The sequence below is a fragment of the Microcebus murinus genome, chromosome 23 (genome assembly GCF_040939455.1).
Source record: "Microcebus murinus isolate Inina chromosome 23, M.murinus_Inina_mat1.0, whole genome shotgun sequence".
Lineage (NCBI taxonomy): Eukaryota > Metazoa > Chordata > Mammalia > Primates > Cheirogaleidae > Microcebus > Microcebus murinus.
The window spans coordinates 20,564,910-20,591,091 of NC_134126.1; the positions used below are offsets into that span (position 1 = coordinate 20,564,910).

General features: G+C 35.9%; 1 protein-coding gene across 1 annotated transcript in view; it reads left to right on the forward strand.

Moving 5' to 3' along the window:
- The window catches only part of USH2A (usherin), a 654,133-nt gene that overhangs the window by 523,062 nt on the left and 104,889 nt on the right, over window positions 1–26,182 (forward strand). Inside the window, exons 55-57 of the mRNA XM_075997053.1 lie at window positions 9,932–10,039; window positions 17,316–17,499; window positions 18,590–18,747. Of these exons, the coding sequence (XP_075853168.1) occupies window positions 9,932–10,039; window positions 17,316–17,499; window positions 18,590–18,747 (450 nt within the window). The remainder of the gene's footprint in view (window positions 1–9,931; window positions 10,040–17,315; window positions 17,500–18,589; window positions 18,748–26,182) is intronic.

The following is a 26,182-nucleotide window of genomic DNA, read 5'->3' on the forward strand; positions in this document are numbered from 1 at the left end:
CCGAGGAAAATAGTAGTAAAAACAGATCAACAAAATCTCTTTGAGTTTTGTTTGTTGTTTTTTAAAAAATATGTATAGTTTTGGGGGAGACAGGACGAAGATAGCTGACTAGACATAGGTAGTATGTGTCTCTTTCATGGACAGGAATCAGAATAGTAAGTAGACACTCACATTTCAAATATATTGTTTAGGGGAGAATGCTAGAATTCACCAGAGAAGTGACAAGGAGCGCCAAAAGTAAGTAAGGAGGCCGAGTGTGGTGGCTCACACCTGTAATCCTAGCACTCTGGGAGGCTGAGGCAGGGGATCGTTTGAGTTCAGGAGTTCGTGACCAGCCTGAGCAAGAGCAAAACCCCATCTCTACTAAAAAAAAAATGGAAATAAATTAGCTGGATAACTAAACATATATAAATTATATATATATATATATATATATATATATATATATATATGTATGTATATGTATATGCCAGGCATGGTGGCACATGTCTGTAGTCCTAGCTACTCAGACAGCTGAGGCAGGAGGATCACTCAAGCCCAGGAGTTTGAGGTTGCTGGGAGCTAGGCTGACGCCATGGCACTCTACTCAGGGCAATGGCATGAGACTCTGTCCCCTCCCCCCCTCAAAAAAAAGGAGAGGGTTCAAGGCAACTTGCCTACCCAGGAACGGGCTGAGAGCCAGGAGAAGCTCCTAAGCTCAGGGAAACAGTGAGAGAAACCCCAAGGGCTCCACGCTCCAAAATGGGTTTTATGATCTTGGATACAGGAGAACCCCTCGACACATGGGGGCCTCAAGCCAAACACAGGGGGCTCCCTAGAGATTACACAGAGATGTTGCTCCAGAAAGAGAACCCACGTGGAATCTCACAGGCATCCAAGCCTAGCACAGTTTCAGCTGGGCACCATTCTGGGAGCCTAGATGCCAGAGATCCACAGAGGCCGCTACCCAATCTCTCCTACACTTACCTGGGACAATACCCACTGCCCTGCAACAGTCTGCTGTGAGACCAAGATGTGAGTTGCCCACACTGCTTGGTTGGGAGGGACCTCATAGACTCTGGTGATAGCCCCAAGAAGCTATGATGAGAGTTTAACACTGGGCTTCGCCCTTGGGCTGAGTTCAGGCTGGCATGGCTGTAGCACCACCCAGCCATGGTGGTGGCTTCCGTACGGCCACCACTTTGGTACGGCACTCACCGGCTGCAAAACCTTGCCCACAGCCAGCACTCATAGTCCGCAGGATAGTTTGTGCTGTGCATTGATGACGAATCCATTTTGCTCTTGTGTGATGAGGAAAGCTTTAAAACACTGAAAGCTTGTTTTACTTTACAGTCAGCTTTACTTGTAATGTAAATCAGAATAGGTAACATATACATACATGTTTTCATTACATTATTTTTAAATGTTCACAATTTTATTTTGATGAATAGAAAATTAGAAAAGTCATATCACGGCTGTCAGCTAAAGTCGCTGTGCACATTCATCTGTGGCTGTCGACTATAGTGGTTAAAAAGAGGCACACATAGCCCACTACTGTCACTACCAGGACCCAAAGAGTGGCTCAAGTGGTGTCTAAGTCTCTAGCAAAACTTCCCCACAGACTTGAATAATTACCATACACTAAACTACCAAGGAAATCACAGATATCACAAATCCTTTGTCCTGCCAAAGAAATTATACAAAGATTGTACTCCCACAGGCTCTCAACATCAAAGCCAAATTGTCCTGCCCAGCAAACAACTTACATATATCATTAGAAAAATATTCCCTCCTATGAAAACAATTTCAAAAACCTGGAACAAATGAATGCTATACTTGATGTGTAGGTATCAACAGAAGGACATGAAAAACACAAAAAAAGCAAAGAAGAATGACACCACCAAAGGGCCACAACAATTGTCCAGAAACAGATTCCAATAAAAAAATTCCTCAAAATTCCAGATAAAGAGTTCAAAACATTGATTTTAAGAAGCTAAATGAAGCTGGGAGCAGTGGCTCACACTTGTAATCTCAGCACTCTGGGAGGCTGAGGCAGGAGGCTGGCTGGATGCCAGGAGTTCAAGACCATCCAGAAAAACATAGTGAGATTCTATCTCTCAAAAATATGCTAACTGAGCATGGTGGCATGTACCTGTACTCCCAGCTAGTCAGGAGGCTGAGGTTGGAGGATCACTTAAGCCTGGGACTTAGAGGTCAAAGTGAGCTATGATCACACCACTGTCCTCCAGCCTGAGCAACAGAATGAGACCCAGTCTCAAGAAAAAAAACGATAAAGAAATCTGTAAATCAATACAAAGAAATGAGAAAATCAATCCAGGATAAGAATGAGAAATTTACTGAAGGGATAGATGTCTAAAAACAACAACAACAAATTTTGGAGGTAACAAATGCATTGAAGTAAATACAAAATGTATTTGAAAGCTTTAATAATAGACTACATAAAGGAGAAGAAAGAATCTCAGAACTTGAATACAGGTTTGAAATAATATAATCAGACAAATATAAGGAAAACAGAATAGAAAAGAATGAACAAAGCTTTCAAGAATCCTGAGACTACATATAGCAACCAAACTTATGAATTATCAGTATTCCTGAAGGAAAAGAGTGATCAAAAGTTTAGAAAACCTATTTAAGGAGATAACTTGATGAAAACATCCCCAGTCTACCAAGAGACTTACATATTCAGATACAGGAGGCCCAGAGATTCCCAGGCAAATGCAATATAAAAATGAACTCAACATGGCATATTATAATCAGAATGTCTAAACTCAAAGTGAAAGAAAGAATTTTAAAAACAGCAATAGAAAAGTAGTCACCTATAAAGGAAACTCCATAAGACTAATAGTAGATTTTTCTGCAGAAACCTTACAGGTCAGAAAAGAATGGGACAGTATTTTTAAAGTGTTCAAAGAAAAAAACTGTCTTCAAGAATTCTATATCGTGCCAGAATAAGTTTCCTAAATAAAGGAAAAATAAAATCTTTCCCAACAAGAAAACACTGAGGGAATTTATAGCCATTAAACCAGCTCTACATGAAATGTTTGACTGTGAGGCAGTCACAATGACTGTCACAATGTTGACAATGTGGCAGTCACATTGACTGTCATGCTAGGGGAAAAAAAAAAAAAAAAAAAACGTTTTCCTTGGGATCATGGTGTTTTATTATGAAAATAGAATAAAAACTTTGAAAACAAAATGATCCCTTCTAATTTAATGAAAAATTTGTTATTTTTTATTGTCTTCTGTACATGAGTTATATGCAACTTAAAAAATAATTCATATGGCTACCAATGTAAAGAGACATGTGAATTGCATATGATTCATGAGGCCCCAGGCTCAAAAGTAGCATGAGTTAAATATAACTCACATGGCAGTCAATGTGTTAAATGTGGAAACATAAGGGTGATATTCACTAGCATGACAACACATAAAACATAAAACTCACAGCTCTTATAAGATAATCAAAAAGGAAGAGAAAGAAATCAAATGGCAGCATGACAGAATTTCATCAAGCCACAAAGACAAAAAGAGTAAGAGAAGGAAACAAAGAATACAAAAAGTAACTAGAAAACAATTAACAATATGACAAGAACAAATGCTTATATATCCCTATTAACTTTGGATATAAATGGTTTAAATATTTCACTTAAAATATATGTTAATAGATTGTCAGAATGGTTTAAAAACATGCTCAACTATATGCTGCTTACAAGAAACTCATTTTACTCATAAATCACATACAGAATGAAAGTAAAGGGATAGAAAAAAATATTTCACACAAATAGAAATCAAAAGCAAGCAGGAGTGCCTACATTTATATCAGATAAAACAGATTTTAAATCAAAAACAAACAAACAAAAAAGACAAAAGTCATTATATAATGATAAAGGGATCAACCCGGCAAGAAAATATTACAATCCTGAAGATATAGGCACCCAACATGAGAGCACACAGATTCACACACACAAAAAAAAAATACGAGATCTCAAGAAAGAGATAACAATAATACAATAATAGTGGGAGACTTCAAAACTTCACCCACAGCACTAGACAGATCATCAAGATGGAAAATCAGTAAAGAAACATTGGACTTAAATTACACTTTAGGTCAAATGGACTTAACAGGCACTTACAGAACATTCTACCCAACAACTACAGAATATACATTCTTTTCATCAGCACAAGGAACATTTTGCAAGAGAAACCACATGTTACTCCACAAAACAAGTCTTAAAAAATTTTTTAAATCAAAATCATATCAAATATATACCACAGTGAAATAAAGGTAGACATCAATATGAAGAGGAAATTCAGAAACTATATAAATACATGGAAATATTTAAGTCATATGAAAAGCCATATATATGAAAGGCCATATACAGCATACCCACACCCAACATCATATTTGATGGAAGAAAGTTGAAAGCATTTCCCCTAAGAACTATAACTAGACAATGAAGTCCACTTTCTCTACTCTTATTCAGCATGGTACTGGAAATTCTTGCCAGAACAATCAGGCAAGAGGAAAAAATAAAAGGTATCCAAATCAGAAAAGAGGAAGTCAAATTATCCCTGTTTGCTGATTATTAAAAAGTGAGCTAAGAACATAAATAGACATTTTTCAATAGAAGACAAAGGGCCAACATGCTTATGAAAAAATGTTCAACATCACTAATCATCAGAGGACATGCAAATTAAAACCATAATGAGGTATCATCTTACAGCAATCAGAATGGCTATGGCTATGTTAAAAAACAACATGTTGGTGAGCATGCAGAGAAAAGGGAACTCTTATACGTTGTTCTTGGGAATGTAAATTACTGCAACCTCTATGGAAAATGGTATGGAGATTTCTAAAAGAATTAAAAAATAGAACTACCATATGACCCAGAAATCCCACTACTGGGTATCTCCCTAAAGGAAAAGAAATCAATGTATAAAAAAAAAAAAAAAATCTTCACTCATATGTTTATCCCAGAAGTATTCACAATAGCAAATATATGGAATCAACCTGTGTTCATCAATGCAGGATTGGATAAAGAAAATGTGGTGTGTGTACACCATGAAATACTGTTTAGCCATAAAAAAGAATGAAGACATGTCTTTTGCAGCAATGTGGGTGGAACTAGAGGCCATTATCTTAAATGAAACAACTCAGACACAGAAAGACAAATACCACATGTTCCCACATATAAGTGGGAGCTAAATAATGCATACAAATGGAAACAGAGTGTGTAATAATGGATAATGGAGAGGTGCCGGCAATTTGAGGAGGGTGGATAATGGGACACTGCTTGGTGGGTACAATGTGCATTGTTCTAGTGATGGATACAATGAAGGCTCTGGCTTCACCACATGCAATATATTAATGTAGCAAAATTGCACTTGTACCCTGTGAATATATACAGATGAAATAGTTTTTAAAAATTTAAAATAAATTTTTAAAATAAATACATAAATTTGTAGTTTTTGTATTGAGTTGATATTTGAGCTAAGTTTTTTAAACATATTTGTTTACCCTATGAGTAACTGCAATGTATACAATTATTATTTGTCAATTAAAAATACTGATTTTAACAAAAGAGCAGCTGTGATCATTTCTACCATGTTGATATCTTTCAAATGCTGCTTAATCCTCAGAAGGAAGATAGCCATTGAGTGATTTCAGTGTCTATAGCTGTAGGTCTCAAGTGATGGAAGAGCATAGAACTTGGAATTCAAGTCATGGGTTTGTCTCTGTCCCAACCTGACCACTCTCACTGTGTTTAGTTCTTTGAGCCTCAGTTTTTCAACCTGTGAAGCAGGAATAGTAACTCCCATTCTGGTGATATTTAAGGTGAGACCTGTTTATACACATACATATACATACACACACATACATATACATATATATGTAAATAACAGTATTCATGCTGTTGCTAATTCTCTCTTCCATAATCTTATAATTCTTTCTAGCTTGTATAAAGGCAAATCACCTAGGACAAAGCAATACTACCTGCTTATGGTTCTAATGTGTAACATACAAGATTCTGAACTGTTTGTAAACATGTGACATTAATTGTGATTTTAAGAATAGCATCATTTAGAACACCTTATCTTGTAAACAAACACACTTAGCAATGGGTGTTTACTGTCTCATGAAAGTAAGCAATGAGTTGCAGGCTTTAGGCATGGCTCATTCAGGGCTACCAAATGATATGCCCAGGACTCAATTTCTTCATATCTCTAATCTCTGCTCCATTTTCAAGCTCTATGTCATAAATTAGGAACTACCAGTAGTTAAATAAAAGTTCTGGACCTAGGTCTAGCTTTCATTGGCCTGAACAATGTCACACACTCAACTCTGAGCTGCCAACATGTGATGGGAATGTGTAGCTGTGTCCAGGCCTGGATCACATGTACACTCCTCAATCCAGGGGTCAACACTAAATAAAGCACAAAGCCCACTGGTGGCCAAATGATTGGCCTCTCCAAGGATAATGTGAGTTTTGTTATAAAAAGAAGCAGGAATAGACCCTGGAAGGTAAACATGTGAAGTTGCCTGACACACAGTGGCCAGCATCAATTGCAGTGAGCCCGAATGTTTCCACCCTTTGCCCACATGGCCCTTTAAATTGGCCAGAGTGCCCACATTGCAGGGACAGACACAGCTCTTGAGGATGAAGTGCCAGTGGGGTGGGGAACCTGTGGCCTTCTGATTTCAAGATTATTATTTTTTAAGCACCAAAGGAGGCAAGAAAAGCTGCATCTTTCTCTGCTGCACCCCTTTTAATAAAAGGATTTGTTCAGTAAAATTTGGATTCAGTCAAAATGCTACATTCAAGGATCCAGAAGGCCACATGCGGCCTCAATAACCCCACCCCATGTCCACTCTTTTCTTTCTTTGTCTCCTTTCCTTGTTGTACCATTTTGGCTCTTAATGTGGCAATATGTTTGAACGCTTCTGATTTCTTGACCATGGTTTTCTGCTCAGTGCTGAATCCTCCATCCCTTCTCAATTCTAGCATCCCAGGAGATTCATGAGAAACATTCCCTCCACCAGCCCTGGCCTCATACTCTGCTAGGGGGACCTATCCCATCCATGTAAACACCCATAGCAAACTCTTTTGGCACACCTTCCTCAATTTTTCAAAAATTCCTAAAGGGGCTAGCAGCTCTACTGTTATACCATCTCTAACCAGCTGCCTTCTGGAGTTCTAGATAATACATAAAGTGGAGACCACTCAACTCACTGCAGAGAGGTTTTGCAAAGAAATGACAATTTCTATTTTACATACATTAATTTCCTTTTTAACTACTATCCTCAATAAAAATACCCTCAATCCTCTAATCATCCTTAGTATACCTCTGTGATGATGCAATTTTCTCTTCTTTACCTAATACCCATGCTAAAATTTTCTGAAACCAGACCACCCAGAATACAAAATGAGGAAGAGAATCGAGACTATTTTTACTGTCAAAATATTCCAGAAAAAAATCAAATATCTCTTTACTTTTACAAACTTTACTTACATCTGGCATTCAGAAAAAAAATCTAGAAAATCTTTATTGCTCACAAATTACATTAATATTTGTTATTTTATTAATATTCTGCAACTAGAGAAGAATATCCAACTCACTGAAATAGATGCTGTGGGCAGAGACACTATAGAATTATGAGAAAGGACCTGTCTGGTCAGATTATATTGTGACAGACATCAGGGCCTCATAGCCCTGCAATCCTTATGAAGCACTTTTGCTTGCTCTCCTTTAAACAATAGTTAACAAACATTGAATGCCTAATATAAGCATATAGGGGAAAAGAATTAAAAAAAAGACCACTCATAGATACCATTTCTACTCTCAACGCACGTATATTCTAGCGGAGAAAATAAGATATTCAGACGAAGTGGTGTTACAGTGGTCAAGATCCTTTTCTTCAACAGTGGTAGAGAGGGCGGGACATAGTCAAGCTAAGTATGCTTGCCATTGCTACCTCTGATTTTCATTCTTGAAAGTTCCCTTCCATTTTCTTTGGAGCTCTATATTTTATAATCTTAGCACTTCCCCATAAGCTTTTATCAAACATATGTGGCTTGGGTATGGCTTAGATCTTTAGTCATCTTCCTCATCTCTAAATCAGGTAAATATCAAAATTATGTAAATCCTCCATAGCAACCAAATGGAAGATTATAATCAAATAAGTACCTGCATCTTATCACTAAATTGATAAGGAAACACAAAGGGCTCTGAAGCTGACTCTTGGAGCAGTTCCAGCTGCAGAACAGTATTGCTTTTGCAGAGAACCTAGGCTACTGCAACAGTACTAAATGAATCAGATCATTAATTTTTTTTTCATTCATTTAACCAGCACATCCTTTTGTGTCTGTCACTATTCGAAAAATATAGCAGTAAGCAAAACAACATTCTTGCTCTTTTGAAGCTTACATTATAGAGGGGGAGATGAACAATACATAAACAAATAGACATATAATATAAAACATCAGAGGATGTTGAAGGCTTTGAGAGAAGAAAATTATTTGAAGGGATAAAACGTGATAGGAATATTTTTCAGATAGAGTGGTCAAAGTCTTTAAAAATGTAGCATCTCAGCAGAAATCTGCATAGAGTGACAGGGTGACACAAGAACATCTCTGGAGGAAGAGTCAGCCCACCTAAAGAACAAAATATGTGAAAATGTAGCTCAAAATACATGAAAAATAAGTATAGTAATTATTAGGTCCATGCTAAAATTTAGCTCAATTATTTGACATATAGGCTAAGCCCTATTATTTAAAAACAATTTTTTTCTAAAGAAAGTTTTGGCATTTTTTAAACTTTCCCAATAATCAAAGGAAGAGATGTCATGTAAGCCTCAATATAATCTTTGTTGTATAATGCAGAGTTTTAAAGTTGCTTCTGCTAAAATAGAATTCTACTCTGGGTATCCCATTTCATGTCACATGAGCTAGATGCTATAATGATTCCCCATTTTACAGATCAGTAGACCAAGGCAAAAAGAAGCTAAGTAACTTGTCCAAGGTCACCAGTCACGCATGGAGTGGTGAAATCTAACAATATACAAGTTCTATTGTAAATGGATTAAGTCATTCTTTTTTGTCTGAAAATGTATTCAGCAGTTTCTGTGCTGCATCATATTCCAAATACAAAAGAAGTGAAAAGTATTATCTTTTCATCAAATTAGTTTTGATGTATGTGTAAAAACTAAACCCACATACTCCAAGAAAATGTGAATTGGTACATGATGGGTACATATGGTGAACAAATGCAAAGTTTAAAAATAAAAGTGTTGGTTGGTGTTAATACAAGCAGAATATGGCTTGGGGATAGAAAATGTTGAATCTAACCTTCTTTGTATTTTTCTGCTCCTGTTCATATAAGAAGCAGTTGCAGAAACTGGGATGGTTAGCCTGGAGAAGAGAAGACTCAGGGGGGATTTGATAACTGTCTACAAATATTTGGAGAACTGTCATGTGGAAAAGAAATTAGATTTGTTCTGTATATCCGCAGGGGTGGAAGCGATAGAAAGATTTCACCACAATGTAAGGAAGGACTTTCAAACAAAATAAGGAGGACTCTAGAGCTCTCTAAAGATGCAAGGGGCTCTTTGGGAGGTGGAGTCTCTGATCACCTAAGTGGAACGGCCTCTTCAATGACATATAGGGGAGTGAAGAGAAGGGTGGATGGATTACATGAATGTTAAAGTCTTTTCTAAGGCTGAAAATTTATTATTTTATCAGTGATAAATGCAATTTCTCTCAATACTTAACCTCTTATGAAATTCATACTTTCTTTAAAGAGTGTTTTAAAGAGTGCTCTTAAATGTTTTGGCTATCCTATCTACAGCTCTGCATGTTACTTCTGGTGCTTAATTGATAATAAATAATCCCCTGGAGATGTACTTTATTTCTTTCTTGCTTGCTCTTTGTAGGTCTGCAGCCATACACCAACTACAGCTTCACGCTTACAGCTTGTACATCTGCTGGATGTACTTCCAGTGAGCCTTTTCTAGGTCAGACGCTGCAGGCAGCCCCTGAAGGTAAGGAGAAAATATTTCATTAATATAATTAATAATATAATATACATGATTTGGGGGAAGAAGTTTTTATATGGCATCTTGAAGTGAACTCTAAAAACTCCTTTATAACAAACAAGGAAGAAAGAAGAAAGTCGACAGGTATAAAATAAAATAGTATTCTAGGTTCTCATTCTTCCAGCTTGGTTAAACTATAGGTAGCCTCCCATGGTAAGTTTTCTTTTGATTCTTTAACCCTTTTAGATTTGCCTTTCTGTGGAAATAAAAGAATTATTGCATGCTTGGATATGAAATTCCCCCAAAACTCAAAAGTTAAGCAAATATTTCTGAAGAACCGAATATATAATAAGCACCATGCTGACTGCTGAAGTTGACTAAAATATCCTCTGCCTGCAAGAACTTACAATCAAGTAGAACTGATAGGCGAAGAAGCAGACTTATAAGAAGGGAGGCAATCTGAGAGGTGATGTTAAGAAAGAACAAATGAACCAGAATGTTCAGGTTAATCTGAGGAAGGAGAGATTACACCCCATCATCAACATCAAGAAAGGCATTACAGGGCAGATGACTTTGGAGATGGACCACAAGGAACAAGGATTTTGGCAAATATTGGATGAGATATACAATCAAGCACAATTTGAGGGAATGCAAAGTGGGACCATCACCTTAGAAGGCAAATTGGAAATATCTATTCAATTAAAATTATTAATTTCCCATGACACAGCAGCTCTCTCCTCATTATTTATGCCAGAAACTGTGCCACACTGCTCAAGGAGACATATACCAGGATATCCATTAAATATATTTTTTTGTTTGTTTAATAGCAAAATGCTGGGAGCAATTTAAATGTCCAAAAGTGGGGGAATTGCTAAATAAATTCGGCTACTCAGATTGTGGAGCCATGCATCAGTTTAAAAGAATGAAATGATCTGTTCATAGCAACAGGGAGTTATAGAGCCACACAAATATATATTAATATATTTTATGTATAAAAACACATTGAGAAATGGCATTTATTTCTAATAGTAAATAAATAAATGCATAGAAAACAATTCTGGAAGTATACACACTCAACCGATAACAATGGTTGCCTGTGGGTTGGGAACTGGGAGGGCTAGTGTCATTACTTTCAAAAGAAAAAAGTAGCTTGTGATAGTAATTATTTTGTTAATTGTCATTATCTGCCTGTTTTTCATGTGGGGAAACCGAGGCATAAGTTTCTAAACAGAAATATTATGTTAATTACTACAGTAGAGTTCTGAACTACTTGTCCATTACTCTTCAAATGAAAGGGATTGTTGTACCTCAGAATATTAGACCTGAACTTCCTACCAGTAAATGGGGAATAAAATGGAAAATTCCACATATGGGGCATATGGCTCCTCCCCAGGAATTCACTAATGATGTTTTCTATATAAAGAATGTTTCATGTCAAAAAGCTTAGTGTTCCTTTGAAAGGAAGAAACCAGCAGTGGATTTTTTGGAAAGGTAAACTATCAAATGGATACTTTGATGATAATGGATAATTTCTAAAGGATCTATCAACCAGTTTTGGCTGAATCTCAAGCCTGATAAAATAACAGGGGCTCTTGTTCCAGTTTACTGCACCAAATATATATATTTAAATTCACCGAAAATTTGCCTGTATTTTCCCACTTTCCCCTACAAAATTACTTGAAAGGGCTCATATTTTATGACTTAGAAATTATAGTTTTCAACAGTGCAGGGGAATACAATGTGAGAAATGTTGTTCTTTATTTCGTTTTTTAACTTTATGCACCTTTTCTTTAACACAAATAACTATGCAAAGAAATAATAAACTAAATGAGCTGCAGAAGCATGGACTTAGATCAATTTTCTGGTCGTATAAGTGCCATTTGTATATAACCTGTATATAAAATAAATATAGTGTGAACACTTAACTTGGGGATTGTAAGGGAAGAAATCAGCAGTAACATAAGTTCTGTTGTTCTACTGTAAAGTAGAAACAAACATATCATTTTAAATTATTAACCCACATATAACTAATTACAAAATGCCAGTTTTGAACTAAATCAGACATGGTTTGAAGGTCTAATATTTGATTGCCAAAGTGGATGTGGAGAGAATTAAAAGACACGTTTGTTCATAGCCAACCTGAGCTCTTCTCACTTCTTTCATTTTCAATCTAAAACAAAAATTTAATATACATTACAACCTCATTGATAAGTTGAACACAGTTCTCTACAGTTTTGTCCTTATGGAAATCATGTACCTTTAGTCAAATAAGGGGAAGAGTTTGAATTGGGTTATTACTCTGTTTCTTTCTTTCTTTTTTTTTTTTTTAAGAATTACTGCCATACCATTGAGCTCTAATTCATTTTAGAGATAAATCATGCAAAATTGCAGGTATGCTTTCCTCTCACGTTGATAATGCGGAAAAGAAAAAAGAAGAGAAGACCAATCTTTCTCAGTTTCATTCCAGATTCTTCTTCCTCTGTCCTCCTCCTAACTGTTTATGCTCCCTGGGTTTCTTCCTCTACCCTTTGCTCTTACTACTCTGCAGTCTCCTTTGGAAATATCCAGTACTGGCTTTATCGCCCAGCGAAGACTGAGGGCTCCCAAACCCTAAGGCTCTCATCACCAAGGCTACATTCATGGTTTGAAAACCTATTTAAAGCAGTCTACTAGATGTTTATATTTGGGTGTTTCTCACGTTCTTTAACCTCAGTACTTCCACACTTAAATAATCTCTCCCACCACTCTACTCCCCAACTTGCTTTTCTTCCTATTTCCCTCTCTCAAATGCCACCCACCTATCACCTAAGACCATTCTTTTCTTTTATTTCAGCATATTATGGGGGTACAAATTTTAAGGTTATGTATAATGCCCTTGCTCTCCCTACCCCCTCAAGTCAGAGCTTCATTCTTTTTTTTTTTTTTTTTTTTTGAGACAGAGTCTCACTTGTTGCCCAGGCTAGAGTGAGTGCCATGGCGTCAGCCTCGCTCACAGCAACCTCAAACTCCTGGGCTCAAACGATCCTCCTGCCTCAGCCTCCCGAGTAGCTGGGACTACAGGCATTCGCCACCATGCCTGGCTAATTTTTTCTATATATATCTTAGTTGGCCAATTAATTTCTTTCTATTTATAGTAGAGACGGGGTCTCGCTCTTGCTCAGGCTGGTTTCGAACTCCTGACCTTGAGCAATCCGCCCATCTCGGCCTCCCAGAGAGCTAGGATTACAGGCATGAGCCACCACACCCGGCCCAGAGCTTCATTCTTAATGGTTGTAGTATGCAGCGCTCTATAAAAATCTCAATTTTAAATAGTAATGATTTTTAAAAATTTCACTCTTCCTTTCCATCCCTTCTGCCACTGTCTCAGTTCAGATCCTTAGACCTTCTCTGAATGCTCCTAACCAGGTTCCCCGTCTCTCATAATTTCTCCTTTTCCTCAGATCCCCATCCCAATTCTTTTTCCCTTTTTGCCAAAATAGTTGGATCTCATATTAGTCACTTCTATAAAATCCCACTTCCATCCAGGAAGACATAATCCATATTTCCTTAGTAAAGCAAAATAGACCCTTTAAGTTTCAACGTCTGCCAGTCTACCAAGTCTCTCAGTCTTCCCCACGTGCCACACGATGTCCCAGCCATGCTAAGGTACATGAAGGTCCACCAGGCTTCCCCATGTCTCTAAGACTCTGTGTGGGTTCGCCCAAGCCTGGCACCCTCCCCTACATTCTCACTCAGTTCACTCCCACTTTTTCAAAATTTGGCTCACATGTCTTCCCTTCTGGAAACCTTCCACTGTGACCATCTACTTCCTGCCCATCCCCGTCTCACCCCCGAGGCCGTGTCAGGTTACCCTTTAGGAGGGCTCCAATAGCCACTGTGCTTCCTCCTCTTAAAGCATGTATCATCCTCGTGTATAACTTTTTATTTACTCATCTTTATTCACCATATTATGAGCTTCTCGAAGGGTAAGGATGGTGTGCCTTTATCCTCACATCTATAGCACCCAACACATAAAACGATGCACAGCGAGGTGGAATATTAAATGCATAAATTCACAAATAGTAAATAGTCCAGAAGCCAATGCATCCCTGACATCCCTGACCTTTTAGCTAATAAAGAAACCTGGTTTCCATCACTAGACTTCAGGAGAAGGCTAATACACACACAAAAAAAAATGTTGAGAATTTTGAATTAGAATAAAGATTTGTAGGGACACAAGAAGTGGGCAATATTTCATAGAACTCGAGTACATTTGAAACAAATCCAGCAGAGGTTCTTTTTCTGGTAGTCATTGTGTTGAAATCCACCAAGGTTTCCTTCTGACCTTTCCCCATTTAACTCCCAAGCTAGTTTACCCTGCCACATCCTTCTAGGTTATTTCCCTCACTACCACCCATTTCTTTCCCCTGAACTGCCTCAATTCTGCCTCTCTGTCACATAGAATAGGTTCTACTGGTGCCACCTGAGACTTGGGGGTGGGACAGGAGGAAGAGAGCAAATTCTTTACCTGGGACTCATTAAGACATCACACCAAAGTTGGGCCTTGCTTGGACAAAGGTTTCTTGCAGCTGCCAAAATAACAATGTCCCTGATCACTATGCAAGTAAAAATGCAGCCCTTACTAGTTACGTATACATTGAAACTTCATCTTATCAATCAAACTAGTGGACACAGGGTTATTACCAACTTGAACAGAACTTTATATTAATAAATATGAAACTCAACTTTTATTTAAAACTTGAAACAAACCCCAAATTCTGTTTCATTTTATTTCATTAGTGCCTCCATATTCACAGGCTTTATGAACTGGTTCAAACTGGAAACTAAGCAATAGCCTTTTTAGCACCTAGGTGATTTTTAATACATCTTTCAAGGTGAAAAAGACATAACTTCCGGAAGTAGATTAGGAACTGAGCCTTTATACTTTATCTCTTGAATCAACAAATTAATATCATGTTTAAATCAGAGCTGTAATTGATTAGTTGAGTCATCTAGCAGCCGTTGGCAAAGAAACCCACACATAAATGTGTACTGTGATTTGTGGATGTTCCCAAGTATCTAGAACAGGGCAAGTTCTCTTGATTTTTTCATGATGCTGCTGAATAAATTACAGCATTTTGTTGCTCTGAAAATTTTTCTTCTAAAAGTGTCAAAATCTTCTCTTTTGCAGAGTAACGTACAGAGGAGATACAATCAACCAAAAGCTATTGATTACAAGGAATCTAATATTGAAATGAGTTTTTTAAAGTTCCAAAAGAGAGCTACAATGTCTCAGTAAATAGTCCTACAATGTCCCAGTAAAATGTCTTTACTTATGTTCAGAGCATAACTAAATGACAATATAAAGTGGTAGGACTGATCTTTCTCATTGTTAGGTTCTCCATCAATAAGTTTGTACATTTATAAGAGTACTTAAACATTTGACCTTGAACTTCAGTTATTTGTGTGTATATTTTTTTATACAAAAGTGTAAACTTCCTGAAACAATAAGCTGCATCTTAGTCATCTTTGCATTCCCTAGAACTGCCTAGATTACTTAACGTAGGATTTTGCAGGAGCTATCTTAAGAAAAATATTATTCATTCAACATTGGTTAGGCATTGCATTATCAGTAGGATACAACGAACAAATAAGACAGAGAAGGTTCCTGCCCTCATGGAACTAACTTTGTATCAAAGCAGGAGAAAGGAATGGACCATACAGCCATAACAACATGAAAATAATAATATGTCGAAGAAAGGAGATGATTATGATGCTATGGGTGTTAAGAGGGAAACAGAAGGGAACATGTGATGAAGATGAACTGGGTTGGGATCACTTTACATAGGGTTCGAGTTAAAGGTAGGGAGGGGTGGTCAAATAAGGCTTACCAATAAGGTGATAGTTAACACAAAGAACTGAACTATGAAAATTAAATGCAAAAATGTCATGTTGTCAGGAGCAAAAGTGTTCCAGGCGGTTGGAATGGAAGTGCACAAACCCAGAGGTAGGACAGAACTTGAAGCATTCTGGAGATAGGAAAATGTCTGACTTGGCTGGAGTTTTGCAAATAATGGAGAGAATGGTGCCAGGTGGGCCAGAGTCAGAAAAATGTGGAATCCTACAGGTCATCATAAGGAATTGGAATTGTATTTTATGAATAAATTCAAAAGGATTATATATTTCTGTGGTTTACACTCTTTTACATATACACATTTGTAAAGATTCCATTGGAACAGGGAAGGCCATGATTTAAACCATAGAGACCAGCTTGGAGCCCATGACAGGAGTCCATGAGAGAGAAAAATGTGGTTTGGATCAAGAGAGACAGCAGTAAAAATACAGAGAATTATCTAGAATCTACAGGGTTTGATGATAGCTTATATTTGGGGGTAAGAAAAATGAAAGCCTCAAGGAAAATTCTTCTCGTGTGTTTCACCCAAGAAAATGGATAGATGGACGAGATTGGGAGATACGTAGATTGTTGACAAGAAATCCAAGAGTTCTGTTTCAGATGTTTTAAGTTTCTGATATATAAGTAGTCATCCAAATGGAGGGGTCAAATAAATAGTTGGATTCTTAAGTCTGGAGCCCAGAAGAGGTTTTAATCTAGAGATGTGCATTTGGAAACCTTCAGCATGCAGATGATATTTAAAACTGAGAGTGAATGAAGGTGACCTAGGAAAGTCAGTTCTGAAAGAGAAGAAAAGGAGGAGAAAGAAGAGGGAAGAGGAGGAGAGAAGAGCAGAGGGGAGGGAAGAGAGCCTAGGTCTCTGAGGACTACATCATTATGAGATTCAGGAGGGAAAGAGAAGCCACTAAATGAGGCCAGAGGAGTAGCCAGAGAAGAAGGGAAAGTAAGCACAGCACTGGCATGAGAGGAAAAGGGAAAGAACATTTATTTGTTGAATTGTATAATTCAAGTAAATACTTCCACATATTCCAGGTAAATAGTATCTAAGTTTAAACTCCCTGGACATTCTCCCAGGCCTTGACTTAAATTGCAATCAGAGTGACAGCCAAGATGGAGAAATTTCCCACTAGTTTTCTGGCATTCACTTTCTAAAGCAATTCAAAAGTAAAATAATCAAAATGATAATAAAAAAAACTGTTTACACCCAATTACACATTTCATCTCCAAAGTAAATAAAATGTAGTTTTGTTCCTCACAGTGAGTTTTTTTTTTTATCTGTTGTCTTTATCAACAGATAAAAATATCATAGTTCATGAGGTGATGGTGTGGCTTTTGATAAGGTGTTTATTTTATCCGAACAATAAAACCTCAGTGCGTTATTTTTGCCAGGAGTTTGGGTGACACCTCGACACATTATCATCAATTCTACAACGGTGGAGTTATATTGGAGTCCGCCAGAAAAGCCCAACGGCCTCATTTCTCAATATCAATTGCGTCGTAATGGAACCTTGCTTTTCCTGGGTGGCAGTGAGGAGCAGAATTTCACTGATAAAAACCTGGAGCCCAACAGCAGGTAAACTAAAAGAAAACTTTACCAATCATACAGTAAGATTTTTATATTTTTCAGGGTTGAAAAAGAATACATGTTCCACTGAAAGTTATTAAATTATTGAATTAATTTCCTCATTCATTATCAGTTCCCTCAACATTATCAATTCCCTAACTGATAAAAGCACCAAATCATTTAGTCTTCAAAATATATGAAATTCTTTAAAAATATAGTCACCTATAAAAGTAGAATAATCTAAACCACATTCCTGAGTGTATAAATGCATGAGTATACCCATATAGAGATATAATATATAGATGTAGATATATAAATATATATGTCTTTTTATGAAAGCAATACTTTCTCTTATTTTGCTCTTTTTTTAATTTTATTATTATTTTAATACATGTCTCATAAAAGCATGAGAATTTTTACATATACAAAATAGGCAAAGTATTAAACTTTAAAAATTATCAAATTATCTTCAAAATCATGCATTTCTTAACAAGCAATTAAAGGGATTTAAAGACATTAACAAAACTATTGAACAAACAGCAAAACTGTTTCTTTTCGTACAATGTTTTCTGTACTCGCTACAGTATATGTAGAGATGAGCAGTTTTAGGGGGAAAAGTTCCACATATTTGCAATTCATTCCCATTCACTTCTCAGCAGAGACAAAATATATCTTACATCAACAGATGTTTTATTGTAGGGAGTAGAGATCAATTTAGTTTTATTGTAGAGAATAGCAGATCAATTTAAAAACATCTTCCTCTAAACATATTTCCCTGAACTCAAACCCATTTAAAAGTGGGGAAGATTAATTTAAATCCTCCACAATCTACTAGCACACTCCAGGACTTTCCTGAAATCTTCAAGAAAGCTATGAATTACTAGTGGTTAAAAATAAAGTTGGGAGTGGCTGAAATAGTGATAGTCCGGAGAGAATGTTGCCTGTGCTAGAAAAACTACCAAGTTAAGTTTCTGGACAGGGAGCAAATAATTTGCAATTTGTCACAAATTTAGGACTAAGCAATGGATACAGAAACCAATAATCATTGTTCAAGCTTCATGCACACTGCCTTATCACATATTTTTCTTTACAAATACAGATACGTTTACAAGTTAGAAGCCAAAACTGGAGGTGGCAGCGGTATCAGTGATGATTACATTGTTCAGACACCTATATGGACACCAGAAGAAATCCATCCTCCACACAATATCACAGTAATTGGGCCTTATTCCATATTTGTCGCTTGGACACCACCAGGTAAAAAAAAAATAAAACATGTTGTGTGTATATAAAATATTTTAAAGAAAATTAATTGTAGATAAGTATGGAACTGTGAATTTAGTAAATCAGAAGGATGCAGTCTGTCTCTTGATAAATATGAACAGAATAATCTAAACCATACTCCTGAGGTATAAATGCATGAGTATATACATACATATAGATAGATATGGATATATAGATGTAGATATATATATATATATATCTTTCTATGGAAGCAATACTTTCTTTTTTGTTCTTTTCTAAAATTTTTGTTATTTTTTTTCAATAGATATTGGGGTACGAGTGTATTTTTTGTTACATGAATGAATTGTATAGTGGTGAAATCAGGGCTTTCCATGTACCCATCTCCAGAACAGTATACATTGTATCCAATATGTAATTTTTGATCCCTCACCCCCTCCCACCCTCCTCTTAGTTTCCAATGTCCAATATAGCACTTTATGACCATACATACCCATCATTTAGCTCCCACTTATAAGTGAGAATATGTGGCATTTGTTTTGCATTCCTGAGATATTTTACCTAGGCTAACAGTCTCCAGCTCCATCCAAGTTGCTTTGCTGCAAAAGACATTTATTTCATACTTTTTATAACTGAGTAGTACTTCGTGCAACATAGATACATTTTCTTTATCCCCTCATTAGTTGATGGGCACTGAGGTTGCTTCTGTATCTTGGAAATTGTGAATTGTGTTGCAATAAACATTTGAGTACACGCATCTTTTTGATAAAATGACTTCTTTTTCTTTGGGTAGATACCCAGTAGTGGGATTGCTGAATCAAATAGTAGGTCTACTCTAGTTCTTTGATGAATCTCCTTACATTCTTACCAACAGTGCATAAACATTCCCTTTTCACTGCAGCTGCACCAATATCTATTGCTTTTTGACTTATTAATAATGGCCATTCTGACAGGGTTAAGGCAGTATCTCATTGTGGTTTCAATCTGCATTTCCCTGATGATTAGTGATGTTGAGCATTTTTTCATATGTTTCTTGGACATTTGTGTACGTTCTTTTGAAAACAAAAATCTGTTGATGTCTTTTGCCCACTTTTGGATTGTGGTTATTTGTTTCTTTCTTGCTGATTTGTTTGAGTTCTTTGTAGATTCTGGGAATGAATTAGTCCTCTGTCAGGTGTATAGAGCGTGAATATTTTCTCCCATTCTGTATGTTGTCTATTTTTTCTGTTGATTATTTTCTTTGCTGTACAGAAACTTTTTAGTTTAATGAAGTCCCATTTATTTATTTTTGTTGTTGCTATATTTGTTTTGGGAGTCTTAGTCAGAAATTCTTTGCCTGGACCAATGTCCAGAAGAGCTTTTCCTGTGTTTTCTCCTAGAATTTTTATGGTTTCGGGTCTTACATTTAAATCTTAATCTATCTTGAGTTAATGTTTGTATATTTTCAAGTGCCAGAGCTTAAAAATCTGTCTTCTTGCTCATCTAAATCCAAAGTAAGTAATATAGGTCAGAATTACCTTAAAAATTCATTTCCACAGGATTCCTTAGATTGGATCATAGGCATTATATTGCTCCCTCTGTGTTATAACAGTGGATGGGAAATTTGGAAAGATAATAGCCCACTCCATCCACGTACCTTGGATTGTGACCAGTTATGGTAACTGAAATTTGCCTTTCTACGCTGTATAGCCTACGTTGAGGCATTTAGTCACTATTGGGCTTGTGATTTAGCACATTATTATTATGTAGTTTGACATAAGCATCATCCTCAAGTAAAATTCTGATTGCATTAACACTGCAGAGTAAAGATTAGAGTGAAATCTGCTTGTTCTATCTTTTAACAAAAAGGACACATGGAGGGCTTTTCAAGTAAAATTTAAAACTGATTAAGGTATTAAATGTACTTCAAAAATAGGTGATTTTATTTTTAATATCTAGTCTTAAGATGAAATTGAAACAAACTCTTATGGTTCCCATCAGAATACGTTTAGCTATAGTTCAACAAGGTACTAAATAATTACTTAACAGGCATTTGGGCCATCAGCAAATCCATTCCATAAAATAATTAGCAACCACATAGTTTTCATTGAATTGAACAGTTACAACAGGTAATATTGTATAGTTGTAAAGATAATGTAAAGGTCTAATGTATAAAACTTAAGTTCTCATAAACCAACCTCTTTCTGATATCATAGTCTAAGATTAAAGAGAAGATTCTTTTTTTTGCTCAAATTCACAGAAGAAAATTTATCAAGAGCTTTATAAACAAAGAAAAATTTAAACTGCTCTAAGATATTAAACGTATGTGATTTTATCCACTTTTGTTTTAAAATAAATATATTACATATTACATTAAATAGAATATAAATGAATAATTAATAGTGGAAATGTGTGTTATAAAGTACTATATAATCTTTAAGTTTTAGGAATATAGATATTCTTGTACTCTGTTCTTAATTTCTGTGGAGGAAAAGATATATCTTCTGCAAAATATACAAATTTACAGTCCCCTTTACAGAATTGATTTCAACTTTCATACTATTGTATTACTATCTTTTAATTTGATTTTTTAGCATATTTCTCCATGGCATTTTTATAGTTCTATTGTGTTTTTGTGCCACAAAGTAAAATGAGGCTGGATGAAACCAATCTGAGACTAGATTCAGCCTTTTCCAGACCAGAAAAGCCTGGAGACTTTTCAGATTCAGAACTTGGTCTTCTACAATGCAAATTCTCAAAGAACAACAAGGGGAAGTCCAGGGTGATAAGCAAAGTTGACGAATCTCTCACCATATGACGAGGCAGTCCCATGATTTTTCAAGCTATCTGTTATTTTAACATTATTGCACATACAAATTGCCTTTTCTAATCTGAAGACTTCACACTCAATACCAATTTAAAAATATATTTATTTTATGACAACCAAAGTAAGACAAAGGAGGAAGCCAGGATTCAGATCCCAGGATTGGCACCAATTAGCTGACCTTAAATAGTTCATTTAGCTCTAGGCCTCGATTTTCTTCATCTGTAAAACGAGATAATAGTAGTACCTACATATAGGGTCGTTGAAAAACTGAATGAAGTAATATATGTAATTGGCATATATTATCTGGTTCTGTATAATATTCTGTAGATAGTGATAATTATTACTTGAAGTATTAAGTTTTTTCTTTACTTACTCATTTTTAAAATGTATTTGCTCCATTTGCTAGGTCTCAAGGTCCCCCTTTTCAAAAATGATAAAAATGCCTACTGCAGGATTAGATTAGTAAATTTTCAAGACTTCTTTCAAATTTCCCAGCGTTATGTCATTTTTTTTCTTTGAATTCAACATCACATTTTTATGTTTTATGCATAATGTTTCCATTTAGGAAAGTATCACTGTGGAATAAAACACAATTTTTGCTTGTTTAATATAACCTTAACTCTCACCTACCTCGGGCTTTGTAGAAATTGTTCATTCTAGTCCAGCCTAGGGGATATTGTAGAAGTGCTTTACACACTAACTCTGACCGTTTCACCAATGGTTAATAAATCCATAATATTCAGACCTGTCAATCTTTTTGTTTCAGATGCACAAAACCCATTATAGAAATCATGTAATATATGGAAAGATTAAAATCTTAAATTAAACCTTTTCCTAGTGCCTAGGAGGATTTCCAACTCTGCAAACAGTCAGATGATTTTAACTTGTGTATAATCTACAGTTGATTTTATTGGAAAGTACCTCATGCTGTGTTTTGATTTGGATAATAAAAACATTTTTCTGTTCCTGAGTAGTCACAAATATATATTTTAAACTGAAAGAAAACAACCTTGCTATAAGTGGAGGTTATTTGCTCACAGTCAAGAGTTTGCTAGATATTCATCATACTGCCTGCCATTACAAAACGATTACATCATAGGCAGAGCTGAATAATGACCAAAACAGTCCATACCTGGAGTTTCCAAACCTGAATGAACATTAGAGTCACCTAGAAAGCTTGTGCAAAGACAGATTCTCAACCCCAAGTTTACTGAATAAGAATGTACTGTGATGAAGTCAAGAAATCTAGATTTTTTTTAACAGCTCCCCATGTAACTTTGATGTACTACCAAGTTTACTAAGCTTGGGTCATACACCAAGCAAAAGGGGGCAATTACCACAATGCTCTGAAAACATGAATCAAACCAGTTTCTATTGACTGTCCAAAGCTAGAATACTGGTTAAATTAATTGATTTTTTTCCCCCAGGCATTTTGTTTTATGGTCAATATGAACAGAGAAACCTTAGCCAGGTAAGTTGCTGCGAGAAAAAAGTCTATGTGGCTGCTTGGCAACAGAAAAACAGCTTAGGCAATTAACTGGATTTTCAGTTTTGAAATTATTGTTCTAAAGCCATCAATAAACTAAGGTTTACTACATGTTTATAAATCCTACTAGCAAAAGGGGATAAGGTCTAGGGAATATGTGAGACTATCCGGGGAAACAGTACATAGAACATTGATGGCAAATATCACATACATATATATTCATATTACTTGTTATATTTGCCATTTGTTTAATTTCTACTATGTGTCAAACACATTGATACATACTTTCCCTGCCTACTTCAGTTAATTCTATATAAACCCTGGGTAACAATTAATATCATTATCCCTATATTAAAATAAGAAATTTCAGTCTCGAAAAAATAATATAATATGCTCAAGGTCATGCAGCACAGCCAGGATTCAAATCCAGGTCTGCTCTCTGCTACTGTCTTTTAAGAGCAATTGCTTCCTGTCTTTGGCTTAACTCTTAAGTCCAAATCAAACTTTTCATTTATTGCCCCAAGTCTCTCAGATTTATGATGGATCAACTATGATTTTTGAAATAGTAGCCCAGAGGGCCAAGAAACAGAACTAGGTGTTGGTGAAAACCAAAGGATTCTGGGAGAATAATGTTTTACTGGGCACATCAAGATCAGGAGAATTAACTGTGGGAAACAGTGAGCCCCGTGTGGCAACAATTATCTCCCATAGCATGAAGGAACTTATAACCACAAAGCTTCACCTACCCCCCTCCAAAAGTCTAGAAGGAATAGACATGATTTAACATGTCTACCCTATTTAGTCTAGCATGTCTGGATTCCAAGTACAGGAGGATTGTAGTTAGGGGAGAGAGTCATTTCTCAAATTTCTACAAAGAGATTATTTGAAAACTATTTTAAAGCCTTGGTAAATATTCTTCTACCTCCCAGGTAAATCCTGGTCCACTGTACCTCATTATTACTTGATAAATGTCAGTAGTAATATTGCCAAAACACTCCAAGCTCTAGAAAATCACGATTTCTACTCTTGTGTACCAATTGTACCTCCAAATCAGATGATATGCAAACAATATGTCCTTATCAAATTTTTACTGAACGAATGGAGGAACAAAATAGTAAGCTTCTAAAATTTATCATGCAGGCAAATATAAATTTTGAATGTTCTACTATTTAAAATTATTCAAATGCTTGATTTCCTATTAAAGCCCACCCTCCCTCCACGTTAACTTACCCTACACACATACACACACATATACACAGACGCACACAGATATATATTCCTAATTAAAGACAAACAGGGCACATGCGCATATTTTCAAAGACTGTTTTTTGTCTTGTGGTTGCATAATTTTTTTCACCTAGCAGAAAAGGAAGTATTGGTTTCGATGTGAAATGAACCCCACAATTTGGTTGTTCTTTGGCCTTGGGCAAGTTGCACATGTCTCTGAAATTTAGGTTTCTCATCCATACAAAGGGAAATTAAATTCCTGTCTTGTATTGTTGTTATAGGAAGTAAGTGAGATGGCTTGGTAAAACATTTAGTGAACACTGAAATAGATGCTAGTCACTTACTGTTTGAACCTACAGGCAAATAGGTTAGTTCATTCCTAAACATTCCTTCTCACCTTCTACTAGCTCTGAACTAGTAAATCAGTTCAGAGTGATGTGGATCAGAACTTATATGTTTTGTTAAAGAGGGCAAAGGATATATGGTACCTTATTAGGTGAAAGATTATAGAAAATTAAGAAGTAAATACTTCCTGGAACATAAACGGTTTACTCAGAATAAGAATGGTGATAGATATCCCTGCTGTTTAAGAATCTAAACATTCAAAATTACTTAAACTCTGAAGGTAAAATGAGACTTTCTAATTTATCAAGATGATGACTGTATTTTGAACTATTCTAACCTTTAATCATATTCTGGTTAACACCGTTGTCGCACTTCATACATACTTTTTCCCACTAAGGATGGTGAATTATTTAGGTTTAATGCATAATATTGAAATACTGATGTTTTCCTTTAGGATTTATTTCTGAGTCCATTAAAGAAAATAATTGGCAACAATTTCTCTACCGAGAAATAATTTTAATTAATACCGCTAAAGAATACAAATGCTTTTTATTAATCAAGTTTTGATTAAAGGTTATCTAGCCACAATATGGCCTATTTATAGAAATTAGACATCTTGGAGTTCAGTTAGCTCATCAGCTGCACTGTATTAGATCAGATACTATCCATTTAACATCAAAATTGACATTAAGCTTTCTAATTCAAATTGCATTAATTAGCATGATTCAACATTGACGATTGTTTCACTTTTCTTAACTTACAAGTGCAATAACCCAATGACAAGGAATGGTGAGTTTCAAAAGAAAATATAAAACTCCCTTCAGTGATTTGCATTTTATTTTGCATATTAATAAATGTATCTTACATTATTGAGTTTTAATATATGCTAGGCTTTTTGCTAAGAGATTAACACATATCTCATTTAATGCTCATAATAATTTAATATAGTATGTCCTATTGTTTTTACCATTTTACTGATGAAAAAAGTCAATTTAGACATTCTAAGCTATTTTCTCTAGGTTATGCATCAAGTGGGTGTCAGTAGACACCCAGCAGAGCCAACCCACATGGGTGTGACTCCAAATTCTAAGGTCAAAACCACTATGCCGTATTTTCTCACTATTTTTCTACCTAAGGAGTGCAGAAAACAAATGATTTTTTATGAGTTCTGTGATCCTATTCAAAAGCTAAAAAAAAAAAAATTTGCTTTAGATATAGAAAATATGAAGGAGGACACTGTAATCCCAGGGTAATCCATCCAGGAAGCCAGTAGGGTCATTTTATTTGTACCTTAAAACTTCATGGGATGTAATTTGCTTGCCTTTTGGGCAGATTAATTTCTCTGGTCATTTAACTAGCATGGGCATGTTTACTGAGCCCCTCGCAGGGGCAAAGCACGATGCTGGACACCCTGAGAGTTACATAGAGGAATTGAGACACTGCTCTTTCTTTTTTTTTTTTTTTTTTTTTTGGTTTTAATTATTTTTTTTAATTTCGGCATATTATGGGGGTACAGATTTAAGGTTTCAATAAATGCCCATTTCCCCCTCTCCCCCCAAAAGTCTGAGTCTCCATCATGACCATCC